Below are 15383 nucleotides of genomic sequence, written 5' to 3'. Positions count from 1 at the left end.
GGTCACACCAGCAGCTCTTGAGAGAAACTGCTCTGAGAGGACTTGTGACTGACCCAAGGTCACATTAGCAGGTGCAAGTGGAGGAATGGGGACTCAAACCCGGTTCTCCCAGATTAGAGTCCGCGCACTTAACCACTACACCAAACGTACGTTGGGGGGCCCCCACAACTGAGCTGTTCTTTTCCATCTGGATTCGGGGAGAGCTGCCCGGCCCCCCCAGGCCCCCAGCAGGGGGAGGGACCGGGTTGCCAGGTTAGGGTTGCCAACCTCCAGGTGGCACCTGGGGATCGCCTGCTATTACAGAGGATCTCCAGACGACCAAGATCAGTTCCCCTGGAGGAAATGGCTGCTTTGGAGGGTGGACTCTGGAACTGTACCTTGCTGAGGTCCCTGTCCCTCCCCAAACCCCAAACCCTCCAGGTATTTCCCAACCTAGAGCTGGCAACCCTATGCCAGATCTGAGTTGGGAAATTCCTGGAGATTTGGGGTGGAGCCTGGAGAGGGCAGGGACCTTAGCAGGGTATAATGCCACAGGACTCCACCCTCCAAAGCAGCCATTTCCTCCAGGGGAACTCATTTCTGTAGTCTGGAGATGAGCTGTAATTCTGGGAGAACCCCACTCTGTTATGTAGTTTGGTGTAGTGGTTAAGTGTGCAGACTCTAATCTGGGAGAACCGGGTTTGATTCCCCACTCCTCCACTTGCAGCTGCTGATGTGACCTTGGGTCAGTCACAAGTCCTCTCAGAGCTGTTCTCTCAAGAGCAGTTCTTAGTCAGAGCTCTCTCAGCCCCACCTGCCTCACAGGGTGTCTGTTGTGGGGAGGGGAAGGGAAAGGAGTTTGTAAGCCGCTCTGAGACACCTTCGGGTAGTGAAGGGTGGGGTATAAATCCAATCTCTTCTTCTTCTTCTTCCAGGTAATCTTCAGCCTATCACACTCCTTTAGCTTAATCTACCTCACGGGGTTGTTGTGAGGTTAAACTGGTAAAGGCACAGCTGTATACCACCCTGAACTCCTGCACTCAAGGGGGCATGCACCTGCATGGGTCTGGCCTAGGGCTCCGTCGGTGGCCGATTTGTTACTGGGCTCAAGTTAAGGTATTGGCTATTACGTACAAAGCCCTTTATGGCTTTGGCCCCCGTTCTCTGTAGGATCGCCTCTTCCCTTATTCTCTGCCACTAGGTAAAGGTAAAGGTTCCCTTGCTCGAAAGCCAGTCGAATCCAACTCTAGGGTTGCGGTGCTCATCTCCGTTTCAAAGCCAAAGAGCCAGCGCTGTCCGAAGACATTTCCGTGGTCATGTGGCCAGCATGACTAAACACCAAGGCACACGGAACGCTGTTGCCTTCCCACCAAAGTGGTCCCTATTTATCTACTCGCAATTTCTTGGCTTTCGAACTGCTAGGTTGGCAGGAGCTGGAACTAGAGATGGGAGCTCACTCCAGCCTCGCTTATCAGAGCCTCTGCAGGTGCCGACCTGCAAATGGGCAAAAACGACAGTGGACTGTAAACTAAATATGAGCCGTCAGTGTGATGCGGTGGCAAAAAAAGGCAAATTCAGTCTCAGGTTGCATTAAAAGGGCCGTAGCATCGAAATCGCAGGAGGTCATAGCCCCTCTGTACACTGCCTTGGTCAGGCCACACCTGGAGTCCTGTGTGCAGTTCTGGAGGCCTCACTTCCAAAAGGATGTGGGCAAAATCGAGAGGGTGCAGAAGAGAGCGACGAGGATGATCAGGGGTCTGGAGACTGAGCCCTACAAGGAAAGGCTGAGGGCCCTGGGAATGTTTAGTTTGGAGAAGAGGAGACTGAGGGGGGGGGGAACATGATTGCTCTCTTTAAATATTTGAAAGGCTGCCATTTGGAGGAGGGCAAGGAGTTTAAATTCCACGCAGAAAGGTATTGGCTGGATATTAGGAAAAACCTTTTCACGGTCAGAGTGGTTCAAAGGTGGAATCAGCTGCCTAGAGAGGTGGTTCGCTCCCCTTCCCTGACAGCTTTCAAGAAGGGACTGGACGAATATTTGTCAGAGATGCTTTAGGCTGGTCCTACATTGGGCAGGGGGTTGGACTAGATGGTCTGTATGGCCCTTTCCAACGCTATGAATCTATGATTCTATGACTGCTACCAATGTTCCCTCTAAACTGTGGAGTCTCGTGAGCAAAAATTCTACTTTGTGAGCTACTGGCCTTAAAGTTGTGAGTGAGCGATTTGGCTGCCGCGTAAATTAGTTTGCTCTGGAGCCGTCCTTCCTGAGCGAAGACAAAAATGTGTGAGCCGGAGGCTAAAAAACTGTGCGCTAGCTCACACTCAGTTTAGAAGAAGAAGAGAAGAGATTGGATTCATACCCCGCCCTTCACTACCCAAGGAAGTCTCAGAGCGGCTTTACAAACTCCTTTCCCTTCTCCTCCCCACAACAGACACCCTGTGAGGTAAAAGAAGAAGAAGAAGAAGAGGGTGGATTTATACCCCGCCCTTCACTACCCAAAGGAGTCTCAGAGCGGCTTACAAATTCCTTTCCCTTCCCTTCCCCTCCCCACAACAAACACCCTATGAGGTAGGTGGGGCTGAGAGAGCTCTTGACAGAAACTGCTCTTTTTCAAGGACAGCTCTTATCAGAACTTATAGAGGGAACACTGCTCATGACTTTGCCTCCTCTCATTGTTCACCAGAACCAACGATGGATCCTTCCACAGTTTTTTTTAAGTTAGCCCATTTGTGCTATTACCAACCCTTTATCCAGTTCCCAGGGATCATCTGGTGCCCCATAAGGCCACACACATTTCATAGGTTTGCCAACCACCAGGTGGGGCCTGGGGAACACCTGCTATTACACTGGATCTCCAGACGGCAGAGACTAATTCCCCTGGAGAAAATGGCTGCTTTGGCAGGCTTTCCAGGTCCAGGTTGGGAAATACCTGGAGATTTGGGGCTTGGAGTCTCAGGAGGACGGGGTTTGGGGAGGGACTATAACGTGGTATAATGCCACAGAGTCCACCTTCCCAAAGCAGCCATGGTCTCTGTCACCTGGAAATCAGTTGTAACAACAGAAGATCTCCAGCCACCACCGGGAGGTTGGCAACCATATGCTTTGGAGAGTAGACCCTATGGCCTTATACCCCGCTGAGGCCCTTCCCTCCCTCAAAGCCCGCTTTCCCCAGGCTCCAGCCCCAAAATCTACAGGCCCTTCTCAGCCTGGAGCTGGTAACCCTAGCATTTCAGCTAACTGAAGGCAGAAACTCCAGTCAGTCAGTCAGTCAGTCAGTCAGTCAGTCTCTCTCTCTCTCTCTCTCTCTCTCTCTCTCTCTCTCTCTCTCTCAGATTCAGATTTCCCCTGAGGAAACGGCACACTGAGAAATGATGCCAATCCTGAATGGCATCATAGCTCAAGTGTTGTTGTTTTGTGAGTATTTTGTGTGTGCGCACGCGCATGTCTGTGCACTTGTGATCCTGGAAGTCTGAGGAAACGGCACACTGAGAAATGATGCCAATCCTGAATGGCATCATAGCTCAAGTGTTGTTGTTTTGTGAGCATTTTGTGTGTGCGCACGCGCATGTCTGTGCGCTTGTGATCCTGGAAGTCATGGTGACTTCTGGCCACCCCTAGTGGGGCTGGGACATTTCAGAGAGGTGGCTCGATATTACCTGCCTCTGCATCCTGGCCCTGGTATTCCTTGGAGGTCGCCCTTCCAAGTACTTGCCGGGGTCAGCCCTGCTTAGCTTCCGAGATCTGATGAGATCGGGCTGGCCTATCCAGGTCAGGCCGAGGGTTGTTTTTGAAAAGGCCTTGGATTGTTTCTGCGGTCGTCTCAAACCACCATTGTAACTGGGTAAATGATTGGCTGGGAGGTTAGAATGGCTTAGAACAGGGGTTAGAATCCAGTCTGAGTGGATTCCAGTTTTGCATGTCTCTCTGCATAAATAAACCTGCCTGCCAACAAAGAGAAAACCTGCACAGTGGGGGGGAGAAAAGCACCGACATGGCCTTTCAGCGCTCCTTTTCTCTCCGCGAGGAGATCTTAATGGCAGTGGTGCATTCAGCAATGTGGTTGGTTTTGGCAGTGGTGCATTCAGCAATGTGGTCGGTTTTATCACCTCTGCAATTTGCCACCCCACTTCAAGAGCCAGTGTGGTGTGGTGGGGAGAGTGCTGGCCTAGGATCGGGGAGACCCAGGTTCAAATCATGACTCTGACATGGAAGCTTGCTGGGTGACCTTGGGCCAGTCACATATTCTCAGCCTAACCTACCTCAGAGGGTTGTTGTGAGAATAAAAATGGAGGAAAGGGGAAAATGTATGCCACTCACAGCTACAGCACATCTTCGGCTGTAAGTGCATGTGAAAAGTGGCTTTGCCTATTTAAACCTCCCTGTTCGAGGAAGGGCTGTGGCTCACTGGTAGAGCATCTGCTTGGCATGCAGAAGGTCCCCGGATCTTTCCCCAATATCCCCAGTTAAAGAATCGGGCAGTAGACGATGTAAAAGACCATGGAGAGCCATCTGCGTAGACAATACTGACCTTGATGCAGCATAAGGCTGAATGTGTACTCACAGTGGTCAGAGGCTGAAATCTGTATTTTTTTAAAAAAATAAATACAGTGCATGCTTTGGGAAGAATTTATGATTGTAATCTAAGAATTCTGGTGGTTGCACAGGAAACCATGGATCGACAGTGGGTCAGATGGGGCAACCCATTCAAATTAAGCAAAGTCACATTTATGCACTAGATAAGGGATCTCCAACACCCGCGGGACCATTGAAAGGCAGTGCTTGTAACTGCCTGCTCTTGTTCAGGGGAAAAGGCTTTCCACCGGTGCAATCGCAGCCTCAGCCACCTGAGGATCAGGAGAACCGATAAGCACTCGGGCTCGTGGTTCCATCCCACCTTTAGGCTTCCCTTCTTTTTATCCTCCCTTCTTCTCTTTCTCTCCCCCACCCACCCCGGCTTTCACTCATTTGTTTTTATTTCTCTTTGGTGATTCTTTTGCAAAGCAAGGAGGGAAGGAGGAGGAGGAGGAGGAGGAGGAGGAGGAGGAGGAGATTGGATTTATACCCCGCCCTTCACTTGGAGTCTCAGAGTGGCTTACAATCTTCTTTTTCTTCCCTTCCCCACAACAGACACCCTGTGAGGCAGGTGGGCCTGAGAGAGCTCTTTCCAGAACTGTCCTTGAGAGAACAGCTCTGACAGAACTACGGCTTGCCCAAGATCATCCAGCAGCTGCAAGTGGAGGAGCGGGGAACCAAACCTGGTTCTCCCAGATTAGAGTCCGCACACTTAACCACTACACCAAACTGGCTCACCAAACTGGAGGGGATTGGATTTGTACCCTGCCCTTCACTTGGGAGTCTCAGAGCGGCTTATAATCTCCTTTCCCTTCCCCTCCCCACAACAGACACCCTGTGAGGTGGGTGGAGCTGAGAGAGCTCTTTCGAGAACTGCTCTGAAAGAACTTACAACTGACCCAAGGTCACACCAGCAGCTGCATGTGGAGGAGTGGGGAATCAAACCCAGTTCTCCCATATAAGAGTCTGTGCACTTAACCACGACACCAAACTGGCTCTTTATTTTAGTTCACAAAAAGTATGCCCTTCCTTACCGCCTTCATAAGTGGCTCCACCTCTCGAAGCGGCCATTTTGGGTTTGGCTCCACCCCTTGAGGCAGACATTTTGGAGTGGCAGCCACCATGCTGTCTCAAAATTCCAAAGGTGCCTGCAGACTCAAAAAGGTTGAGGACCCCTGCATTAGATGCCTCTGGACTCCACATTTCTTTTTCACCACACATGCACGTGAACTTTCCTTTCTCTTTAACCTTCGCCTGGCGCCTACCACTGCTCTCTTTTCAGCACCAGGCCAAAACATTTATGTTAACCCAGGCTTTTAATTAAGGGACTGATCTTTTCATACGATTTTAATCTGGAAACTGTTCATTTAAGATGTCAGTAGCCTGTTTGTAAGGTCTCCGTTTTGATGCTGGACTGGGTTTGTCGTTCTGGATTTTAAGGAACATCTTTTCATTTCTTTTTATCTGTTTTGTCTTTTGTGAGCCGCCTCGGGCGGGGTTCCTAGAGAGTCAGCTAAATATCTAAATAAATCACTAAAAACCAATAAACTTTGAAGACGGCAGGCCTGTTTTGCAAATACAGATTTCTAAGAGACGTTCAAGCGTCTTACAGGATGTATTCCCCCAATTATTTTGCAATGAGGGGGGGGGGGATAACAGCTGGTGGAAACAGCTAATATCTCCTGGGTGTCACCCAATAAAGCGAGCGTGATTGCAATCAGCTGTTTTCTCAGGAGCCGCACAGCCAATCCGTGCCGGCATTTCCAAAATGTGCATCGGACATAATATCCTCTCCCCCACCCAATCCCCCAAAGGCAAGACCTTCTCTCATTCCTTCTCTCCAGCGCGGCTCAGAAGCGCTGGACATTTCCTTCTAATCAGCTCTCCTCCGGTAGTCCTCCATCCAAATCCAAGAACAAGTAAGAATTGTTCTATTTCGGGCCAGGCCGAAGAGTGTGAGGCAGCCCAGCCTGGGCGTGTTTGCAGAGGCCCGCTGATAAGAAGTTAAACATTAATCTCTCTCTCTCCCAAGAAATGGCCGAGGGAGAAAGAAAACTCAGACCTGTGAGCCGACTCGTCTCCTTGCATTTGAACCCTCTCTGAGAAATACATGCCAAAGGATTTCAGTTTCATCTATCTTTAGCCAGTTTGGTGTAGTGGTTAAGTGTGCGGACTGTAATCTGGGAGAACCGGGTTTGATTCCCCACTCCTCCACTTGCTGCAGCTGGATGACCTTGGGCAAGCCATAGTTCTGTCAGAGCTGTTCTTGAAAGAGCAGTTTCTCTCAGGGCTCTCTCAGCCCCAGCTACCTCACAGGGTGTCTGTTGTGGGGAGGGGAAGGGAAAGGAGTCTGTAAGCCACTCTGAGACTCCGAGTGAAGGGAGAGGTATAAATCCAATCTCCTCCTCCTCCTCCTCCTTTATCTCTGCCCTGCAACCGAGGAGGTTGTGGGGGGAAAATAGATGGTTCCTCTTCCCATCTTTGTCCTCACAACAATCCTACAAGGTAGGTCAGGCTGAAGGATAGTGGCTGGCCTAAGATCACCCAATGGCCACCTACTCCCATAGGAACCTACCCACCACTACGATATCTTTAGAATTGAAAACAAATCGGCCAGTATGATAATGCCCCTCAATAAATCAATGGCGCATCCCCATTTGGAATACTGTGTACAGTTTCAGTCACCACACCTCAAAAAGGATATTATAGCACTGGAAAAAGTGCAGATAAAGGCAACTTGAGTGATAAAAAGGTAGGAACGCTTTCCCTATGAAGAAAGGTTAAAGCGCTTGGGGCTTTTTAGCTTGGAGAAACGATGACTGAGGGGTGACATGATTGAGGTTTACAAGATTATGCATGGGATAGAGTAGGTAGAGAAAAAAGTACTTTTCTCCCTTTCTCACAACACTAGAACTTGTGGGCACTCCATGAAATTGCTGAGCGGTCAGGTTAGAACGGATAAAAGGAAGGACTTCTTCACCCAAAGAGTGATTAACACATGGAATTCACTGCCACAGGAGGTGGCGGCAGCTACAAGCACGGACGGCTTCAAGAGGGAACTCGATAAACATATGGAGCAGAGGTCCATCCGTGGTTATTAGCCACAAGGTATAGATAGGGACACCGGGGCAATTGATGCTCTGTATTCTTGGTGCTGGAGGGGGGGGGGGCGACAGTGGGAGGGCTCCTAGTGTCCTGGCCCCACTGCTGGACCTTCCTGATGGCACCTGGTATTTTTGGCAACTGTGTGATGGAGTGTTGGACTGGATGGGCCATTGGCCCGATCCAACATTGGCTTCTCTTATGTTCTTGTACACTGAAATTATTTAGTGTGTGACCACAGCCGCTGTCTTCCACCATCTGCCATTCTCTTATTGATTTATCTTCTTGTCTAACCGCTGGTTATCATACATGCACTGTTTTTAAAGGTTGATTTGTATTCTCTTTTTAACTGTTCACAGCCTTGAGGGCCCTAAGCGGGCAGCACGGCAAAATACAAATGTTTTCAATAAAATAAAAAAAGCCTCGGTGGGAATTTGAACTCAGGTCTTAGCCGAATAACCTCACTGCCACACTACATCAGCTCTCTTTCGAGCTGCAATCTCTCCTTCTTTCTCTGATTCATTTACATGTTGGGATCTTGGCCCCGTTCTCCGGAAACAGCAGATGTGGCAGTAAACTTGGTTTCCAGACTTCTTTGGGTAGGTGTGGGATTTAAATGTTTTGAGAGAATGCCTCTCTTGGGGAGCTCACAGCAAAAAGTGAGAGAGAGCTGGGGTTGCCAACCTCCAGGTGGGGGCTAGAGATCTCCTGGGATTGCAATGGGATTTCCAGGCAGCAGAGATCAGCTCCCCTGGACAAAAATGGCCCCTTTGGAAGGTGAAATCTATGGCATTGTGCCCCACTGAAATCTTTCCCCTTCCCAAACCTCAGCCTCCTCAGGTTCCGCAACCCAAAATTCCAGGTATTTCCCAATCCTGTGCTGGCAAACTGAGACAGCCCGTTGACCACTTTTCACCAGAATCATAGGATCAAAGAGTTGGACGGGACCTGCAGGGTCATCTAGTCCAACCCCTTGCACAATGCAATTCACAAATATCTCCCCCCACGCCCCGCAGTGAATTCTGTAACCACTTACTTTCACCCCTGATTATAGCATTTCAGGCTGCAGGTGGGAGCTCACAGGACTGAATGTGTCTTCATACAAAAAAAAATCCCTGCATCCAGAAAGCTAGCACATCAGGGTAAAGTCTAGGCTAGAACCCTCCTTCCTGACACCTAGGCAAGGGGAATTTTTATTTAATGTAAGAGTGCTCAAATCAGTGAGCCTCCTCTACAGTGGTAACCGTGGAGAAGCAAACGCTGGTGATTTAGGAATTAGTATTTGGCCAGTATGGTATAGTGGTTAGAGCACTGAACTAGGATTTCAGAGGCTCAAGTTCAAATCCTCACTCTGTCACAAACCCTGCTGGGTGACCTTGGGCCAGTTGCTCCTGCTCCCCCTCACCTACCTCACAGGGTCATTGTTAGGATAAAATGGGGAACAGAGAACCAAGCGTGAAGAAGAAGAAGAGTTGGATTCATACCCCGCCCTTCACTCGGAGTCTCAGAGCGGCTTACAATCACCTTCCCTTCCTCTACTTGCAACAGACACCCTGTGAGGTAGGTGGGGCTGAGAGAGCTCTCTCAAGGAGTACTCTTGGGAGAGCGGCTCTGAGAGAGAACTTGTGACTGACCCAAGGTCACCCAGCTGGCTGCATGTGGAGGAGTGGGGAATCAAACCCGGTTCCCCCAGAGTAGAGTCCCGCCTCTCTTAACTGGCTCTCTGTGCTGCCCTGAATACCTTGGAGGAAGGGTGGGATAAAAAAGAAATATGCTAGATAGATAGCTCTCTTCCAGCTGTAACAAAACCGTAGAGAGCTGCGGATACTCAAGCTTTTTATGTTCCTGAGGATCGCCTGGTTTGGAATCCAAACTCTGCGTTTCTTCCATTTAGGATCTGTGTTCACTGTCAGTGTGCCAACAGTTTCAGGCTGCATAGAAAAGCAAGATCTGAGTCCAGGGGCACCTCAGGGACCAATAAGATTTCCAGGGTGGAAGCTTTGGAGACTCAACGCTCCCTTCATTGGATACAGAAGTGGAGACTGGATTTCTACCCCGCCCTTCACTACCCGAAGGAATCTCGGAGCGGCTTACAATCTCCTTTCCCTTCCCCTCCCCACAACAGACACCCTGTGAGCACGGCCGGCCCGAGGGGTTTCTGCGCCCTAGGCCAGGCTGCCTCGTGGCGCCCCCCTCAGATGCCAACCTCCCGGAGGGGCTTGCAGACCTCCCAGCTGGGTCCCAGCAGCAGGGCCAGTCAAGAGAGGGCCGCCTCCTGCCCGCCCACCCACCCAGGGGGCCTTTCTGAGCCAGAACCGCCGCTTGGCCCAAGCCCTTCCTGCGGTCCCCGGCCAGGAAGCGGCTCGGCGCCGATTGGCAGTGGGCGCCACCAATGGTGCTGGGCGGGCCTCCCTCCCTCCCTCCACAGGGACCCGCCCACCGGAAGCAGGAGAGTTGACCTGGGCCTCCAAAAACCCTCCCCCGACCCTCATGGGCCGCTCCCTCCCCCAGCACAGTCGCACCAGGGCGAACTAGCCTCTGCGTGCATGCAGAGTGCCTTTCCTCTCTCCACGCCACCGCTTACCTGCCTCGGAGAAGCGGAAGGTGCGCAGGAAGGCTAGGCACTCGCTCAGGCCAGCGGCGAGGGCGAAGCCGCCCTGGAAGGGGCAGCGGCAGAAGAGCTCGAACTCAGCCGGCTCGGTCAGCAGCGCCAGCGAGCCCCGCAAGCATCCCGCCACCAGCGGCCCCATCCCTGTCCGCTTCAACTTGCTCAACCCGGGGCACTTTTGCACGTGGGAAGGGGGTGGGCGGGCTCCGGAGGCTCCACACCCCCTTCCGGGCAGTTGACTGAGCGCTCCCCAGGAGCTGGCACGGGCGCATGGTGGCCAGCGCAGAGCGGCATGTGCTCTGCTGCCACGCTGCGGCGGCAGCAAAAGGCACAGTGGGCAGCTTTGGGCAGGGGGGGCTTTTGGCGGGAGGGGAGACAGGAGAATTGGCGCCCTGCTAGTATCTCCGCCCTAGGCGAGATACTAGCAGGCCTAGTGATAGGGCCGGCCCTGCCTGTGAGGTAGGTGGGGCTGAGAGAGCTCTTTCGAGAACTGCCCTTGAGAGAACAGCTCTGAAAGAACTTATGACTGACCCAAGGTCACACCAGCAGCTGCGTGTGGAGGAGTGGGGAATCAAACCCGGTTCTCCAGATTAGAGTCCACCACTCGTAAACACTACACCAAACTGGCTCTCATGCACATCAGTGTGCAAGATCACAGCATTCGCATCTCCAGGGTATGGGAGATGCAAAAGTTCTAGGAAGAGGACCACGAAAGACTTGGTTTTCCTTCGTACCATCAGGGAAAAACGATCCTGGTGTTCAGAAGAGCGACTTAACTCTCCACTCACTCCTGAAGGGACCCTTCACAGGGTGACCCTGGTAAATTGTGGAGCAGGTATCAAAATGACGGGGAGATATTTGTCCCCAAATACTAAAGGGGCATCCCCAGAGAGCTGGATCAGCACATGTCTGTATTTACTGCGGCATGCCTACAATGCAGAAGTCTCTCTACATTTTTCTGTCTCACCGAATGCGATAGCCCCGGTCACGCCCCCCTGGAGGTCCTTACGGGGAAGGGCGGGGTAAAAACACGACACATGACTATTGCCCCATCCAAAGCTTTCTCAAAGGCATTTCCGAGGAAAGACAGCTTTCTGAGCATCAGGCCCGCAAGCATGATGCGCCCAACACCGTGTGCAATCTGTACTCCTCCCTTTGGCCCAGAGACCAATGCATATGGGCCTTTTAGGACAAAGAGGAAGAGGAAGAGGAAGAGGAAGAGGAAGAGGAAGAGGAAGAGGAAGAGGAAGAGGAAGAGGAAGAGGAAGAGGAAGAGGAAGAGGAAGAGGAAGAGGAAGAGGAAGAGGAAGAGGAAGAGGAAGAGGAAGAGGAAGAGGAAGAGGAAGAGGAAGAGGAAGAGGAAGAGGAAGAAAAGGAAGAGGAAGAAGAGATTGGATTTATGCCCTTCCCTTCACTCAAAGTCTAAAAACAGCTTACAAACTCCTTCCCCTCCCCCTCCCCCTCCCCACAACAGACACCCTGTGAGGTAGGTGGGGCTGAGAGAGCTCTGAGAGAACTGCTCTTGTCAGAACTATGGCTTGCCCGAGGTCATCCAGCAGCTTCAGGTGGAGGAATGGGGAACCAAACCCGGTTCCGCGCACTTAACCACTACATCAAACTACCAGGGCAATCCTAAACAGATTTATACCCTTCTAAGGCCACTGATTTCAACGGATTTAGAAGGGTATAACCCTGTTTAGGATCGCACAGTAAAGTAACTTCGCATGCAAATGAATGCTTCTTCCTGGACAACACATTTCTTTGATGACCTATCGATAGCCATGCACACCTGCAAACGTCACACCGCACGAAAACTGCAGCACTGCCTCTAAGGCTGACATTACACGGTTTTGGAAAGCGCAGCTGGACACAGTCTTACCAAAATCGACCCCCTTGTATGGAAACAAGGGTGGAAAAATGCATATGCCATCACGCGCAAAACTTGCACAAGTGTCTCTTTTGTTGCATAAATGTGTCTGGTGGCAACGGCTCACAGCCACTGTGTCAAAATAGACCCTTGCGTCATTTTCCCACACACTGTGCACATTCCCCCCCCCCCCTAATCTGTATAAAAGTGGGAGAAATGTCATTTGTGAAAGGCTCCCTTTCTTCTAAGGGAACTTAGTTAGGGCAGGCATTCCAAAAGGTGGAAGGCAGGGCCCGGATGAGGAATCGGTAGATTTCCAACTCAGATCAAAGCTGCCACCACTCAGAGGATGCCTGCGGGGCAAAGTCAGGACTGCAGGATTTAAATTAATCCTGATTTAATTCCCCAGCTGCAAACTGGGAAATAATAATAAATTATTATTATTATTTATTCAACTTATGAATCACCCACCCTGCTAGCAGGCTCTAGGCGATTTACAACCTTAAAAGCAATTAAAAATACAATCAGTGTCAAAGTATCACAGTAAACCAATAAATTAACCCATCCAAGATGGAGATATGATCCCTTTTGCCAGCTACACTGCTGTCTATCCGATTCCTACCTCAAATCAGCCAGACAACCATCAGGTTGAGTTTAAGGTAAGCCTGGATCATCTCAGCCCCCATATTCTGGCCCACTTTACAGGGCTGTTGTTGTTAAGGATTAAAAAAATACGTACCTACTGTGGCAAACGGGATTCCTAGGTGTGCTACCTAGCAGCAAGTGGATACAGATGACAGGTAAATGGAGGGAAAGAAAGGAGAACATGTCTCACCTCTAAATTTGGGGGGCGATTTAAAGGGAGTGAAATTCTGGTTTACTTTTCCTGGCCTGCTGCACTATGCAATCATTTCGATCTGCAGTATAAACTGGAATTCCCTGAACTCGATAAAGGGGTTCCTTTGAAAAAGAGACTCCTTTCGTCTTCGGAACGGAATAAAAAGTTGCATCTAGACAGACAACTGAATGAGAGTGAAAAGCCCAAACTGCAATAAGAGTAGCAGCACAGACAGATCTCCAGGTTACAATCTGGCCACCTGAACGGTCCAAAAACATCTCCCAGGGCCAAAAGCAACTGATCGGATGACCCCTCTTGACTGGACACTCGGCTCTCTTTCCTGTTCCTCGTCCCACCCAAGCTTCCTGGTCCAATCTCTTTAGGCTTGCCTAAATCCCGTGTAAGAAAATACTGACTTCCTGGCTTTGCCAAAGGAGCACCCCTTTCCCTCGCAGGCAGAAAAGGGGACTTTTCCTGAGGAAGGGAGGGGGGTTCTTGGTGGGGTGGGGGGATACTCAGCATCCCAGGTCTCAGTGGGAATTCACACAGCACTGACACATATGCTGGGACTGGGAAGAGTAGAATAGATAGATAGATAGATAGATAGATAGATAGATAGATAGATAGATAGATAGAGTCCGGCGGCACCTTTAAGACCAACAAAGTTTTATTCAAGGTCTGAAGTTTCCTGTGCATGCACACTTTTTCAAAAAAAAATTTAAACTTGAAAAAGTGTGCATGCACTAGATAGATAGATAATAGATAGACAGACAAGATAGATTAGACAAGGGGAGACAGACAGACACTATCAGCACAATCCTGAAAACACTTTCCTGGGAGTAAGTGTCCCATTGGGCAGACTTTGGTAGAATTCTGAGTAGACCAGCTGAGGATCGCACCGCTAGGCTGCAATGCTAAGCACTCTCATGGGAGGAAGCCCCACTGAATACAAGGGGACTTACTTCTGAGTAGACCGGTTTAGGATTGCTCCCCCCGGGAGGCTGCAATCCTAAGGGCCCTTTCCCGGGATCAAACCCCCAAGGCCAACGCGGGGCTTATTCCCGAGGAGACGCACTTCGCGCCGCTCCCCTCGACTCCCTTCCCGGGAGAGCCCCAAAAACGCCGGCGTGAGGCCGAGGTGCGACGTTCCGGAACAACAGGCGCTCGGGCGCCGGTCCCAAATCCCTGCTTGGGCTTCCATCTCTCGCCCAACTCACCTTGTCATCCCGCGACGGATCTGGATCTTTCCCTCCCGAGCTCACGCCGGCGACGCCTCCCGGGCCATGGCTCGCAAGTCTTCCCCGCTGCCGACCTCGGGGGCCGGGATCTCCCCCCACCCCCCGACTCCGACCTGGCCCCTGGCCCCGACTCGGTGCGCGCGGTCCGCTCCCCACCGCACCCCGCCGGGGGGGCCCTTTCCCTTGCAAGGCACCGCTCTGGCGCCTCTGGTCCCCCGCAGCCCAGGAGCAGGAAGCCGGGAGGAGTGGGGAGGGGGGTGGGCAGCCGCAGGGCCCCGATCCTCCTGGCAGGTGTCACCGCAGCGCCTCCCGAACGCCTTCTGCAAGGTCTCGCTCAGCCCTCTTTGCAGAAAAAGAAACTTTCTCTGCCTCCCCTCTGGGCGAGAAGTCAGCCGGCACGGCGGCGCAGGCGCCATGTGATGTGACCGAGAGCCCACCCCCTTCGTGTCGGCGGATCGAGGGCCCCTCCCCTCCATGCAAAAGCCCCCCCCCCCAATGCACGGCGATGGTGTGCGCACACACCCCGCAGCCAGTGTTCCCTCTAAGCTGAGTGAGTGTGAGCTAGCTCACCGTTTTTTAGCCTCCAGCTCACAGATTTTTGTCCTAGCTCAGGAAGGAGGGCTCCAGAGCAAACTAATTTATGCAGCAGCCAAATCGCTCGCTCACAACTTTCATGCCAGCAGCTCACAAAGTAGAATTGTTGCTCACAAGACTCCACAGCTTAGAGGGAACACTGCCCCACACCCCCTTGCAGAAGCGGTGCTTAGCCGGGCGCCTCTTGCAGAAACTCCACGGGCGCCAGATCTCACGGAGAAGGCAAGATCTGTCATTTAAAAGGTATACGGCGCCCCCCCCCCAAAAAAAGCAAGGGGCAATCCCCCCTCTGGGTTCCCCGTCCCCTCCCCGCGTTGCGTGCAGTGTTCCCTCTAAGCTGAGTTAGTGTGAGCTAGCTCACAGTTTTTTTAGCCTCCTGCTCACAATTTTTTTTTGCCTTAGCTCAGGAAGGACGGCTCCAGGAGTAAACTCATTTATGCGGTAGCCAAATCGCTCGCTCACAACTTTAATGCCGGTAGCTCACAAAGTACAATGTTTGCTGACAAGACTCCAAGACTTAGAGGGAGGGCTGGCTGTGTGTATTCCCGGCCCCCTGCTGGGTCATTGCTGGGGACTGCTAC

The 15383-nt window shown here is 51.6% G+C and overlaps 1 protein-coding gene across 1 annotated transcript in view; it reads right to left on the bottom strand.

Annotated features, from left to right (window-relative positions):
- The window catches only part of PRSS23 (protease, serine 23), a 26728-nt gene extending 12166 nt beyond the window's left edge, over nt 1-14562 (bottom strand). Inside the window, exon 1 of the mRNA XM_015427723.1 lies at nt 14188-14562. Coding sequence (XP_015283209.1) covers nt 14188-14195 — 8 coding nt within the window. The 5' untranslated portion in view covers nt 14196-14562. The remainder of the gene's footprint in view (nt 1-14187) is intronic.
- Nucleotides 14563-15383: the final 821 nt, after the last annotated feature.

The sequence above is a fragment of the Gekko japonicus genome, unplaced genomic scaffold, assembly GCF_001447785.1.
Source record: "Gekko japonicus isolate JY-2015 unplaced genomic scaffold, Gekko_japonicus_V1.1 scaffold393, whole genome shotgun sequence".
In the NCBI taxonomy this organism is placed as follows: domain Eukaryota; kingdom Metazoa; phylum Chordata; class Lepidosauria; order Squamata; family Gekkonidae; genus Gekko; species Gekko japonicus.
This window is presented reverse-complemented; position numbering and strand designations above follow the sequence as displayed.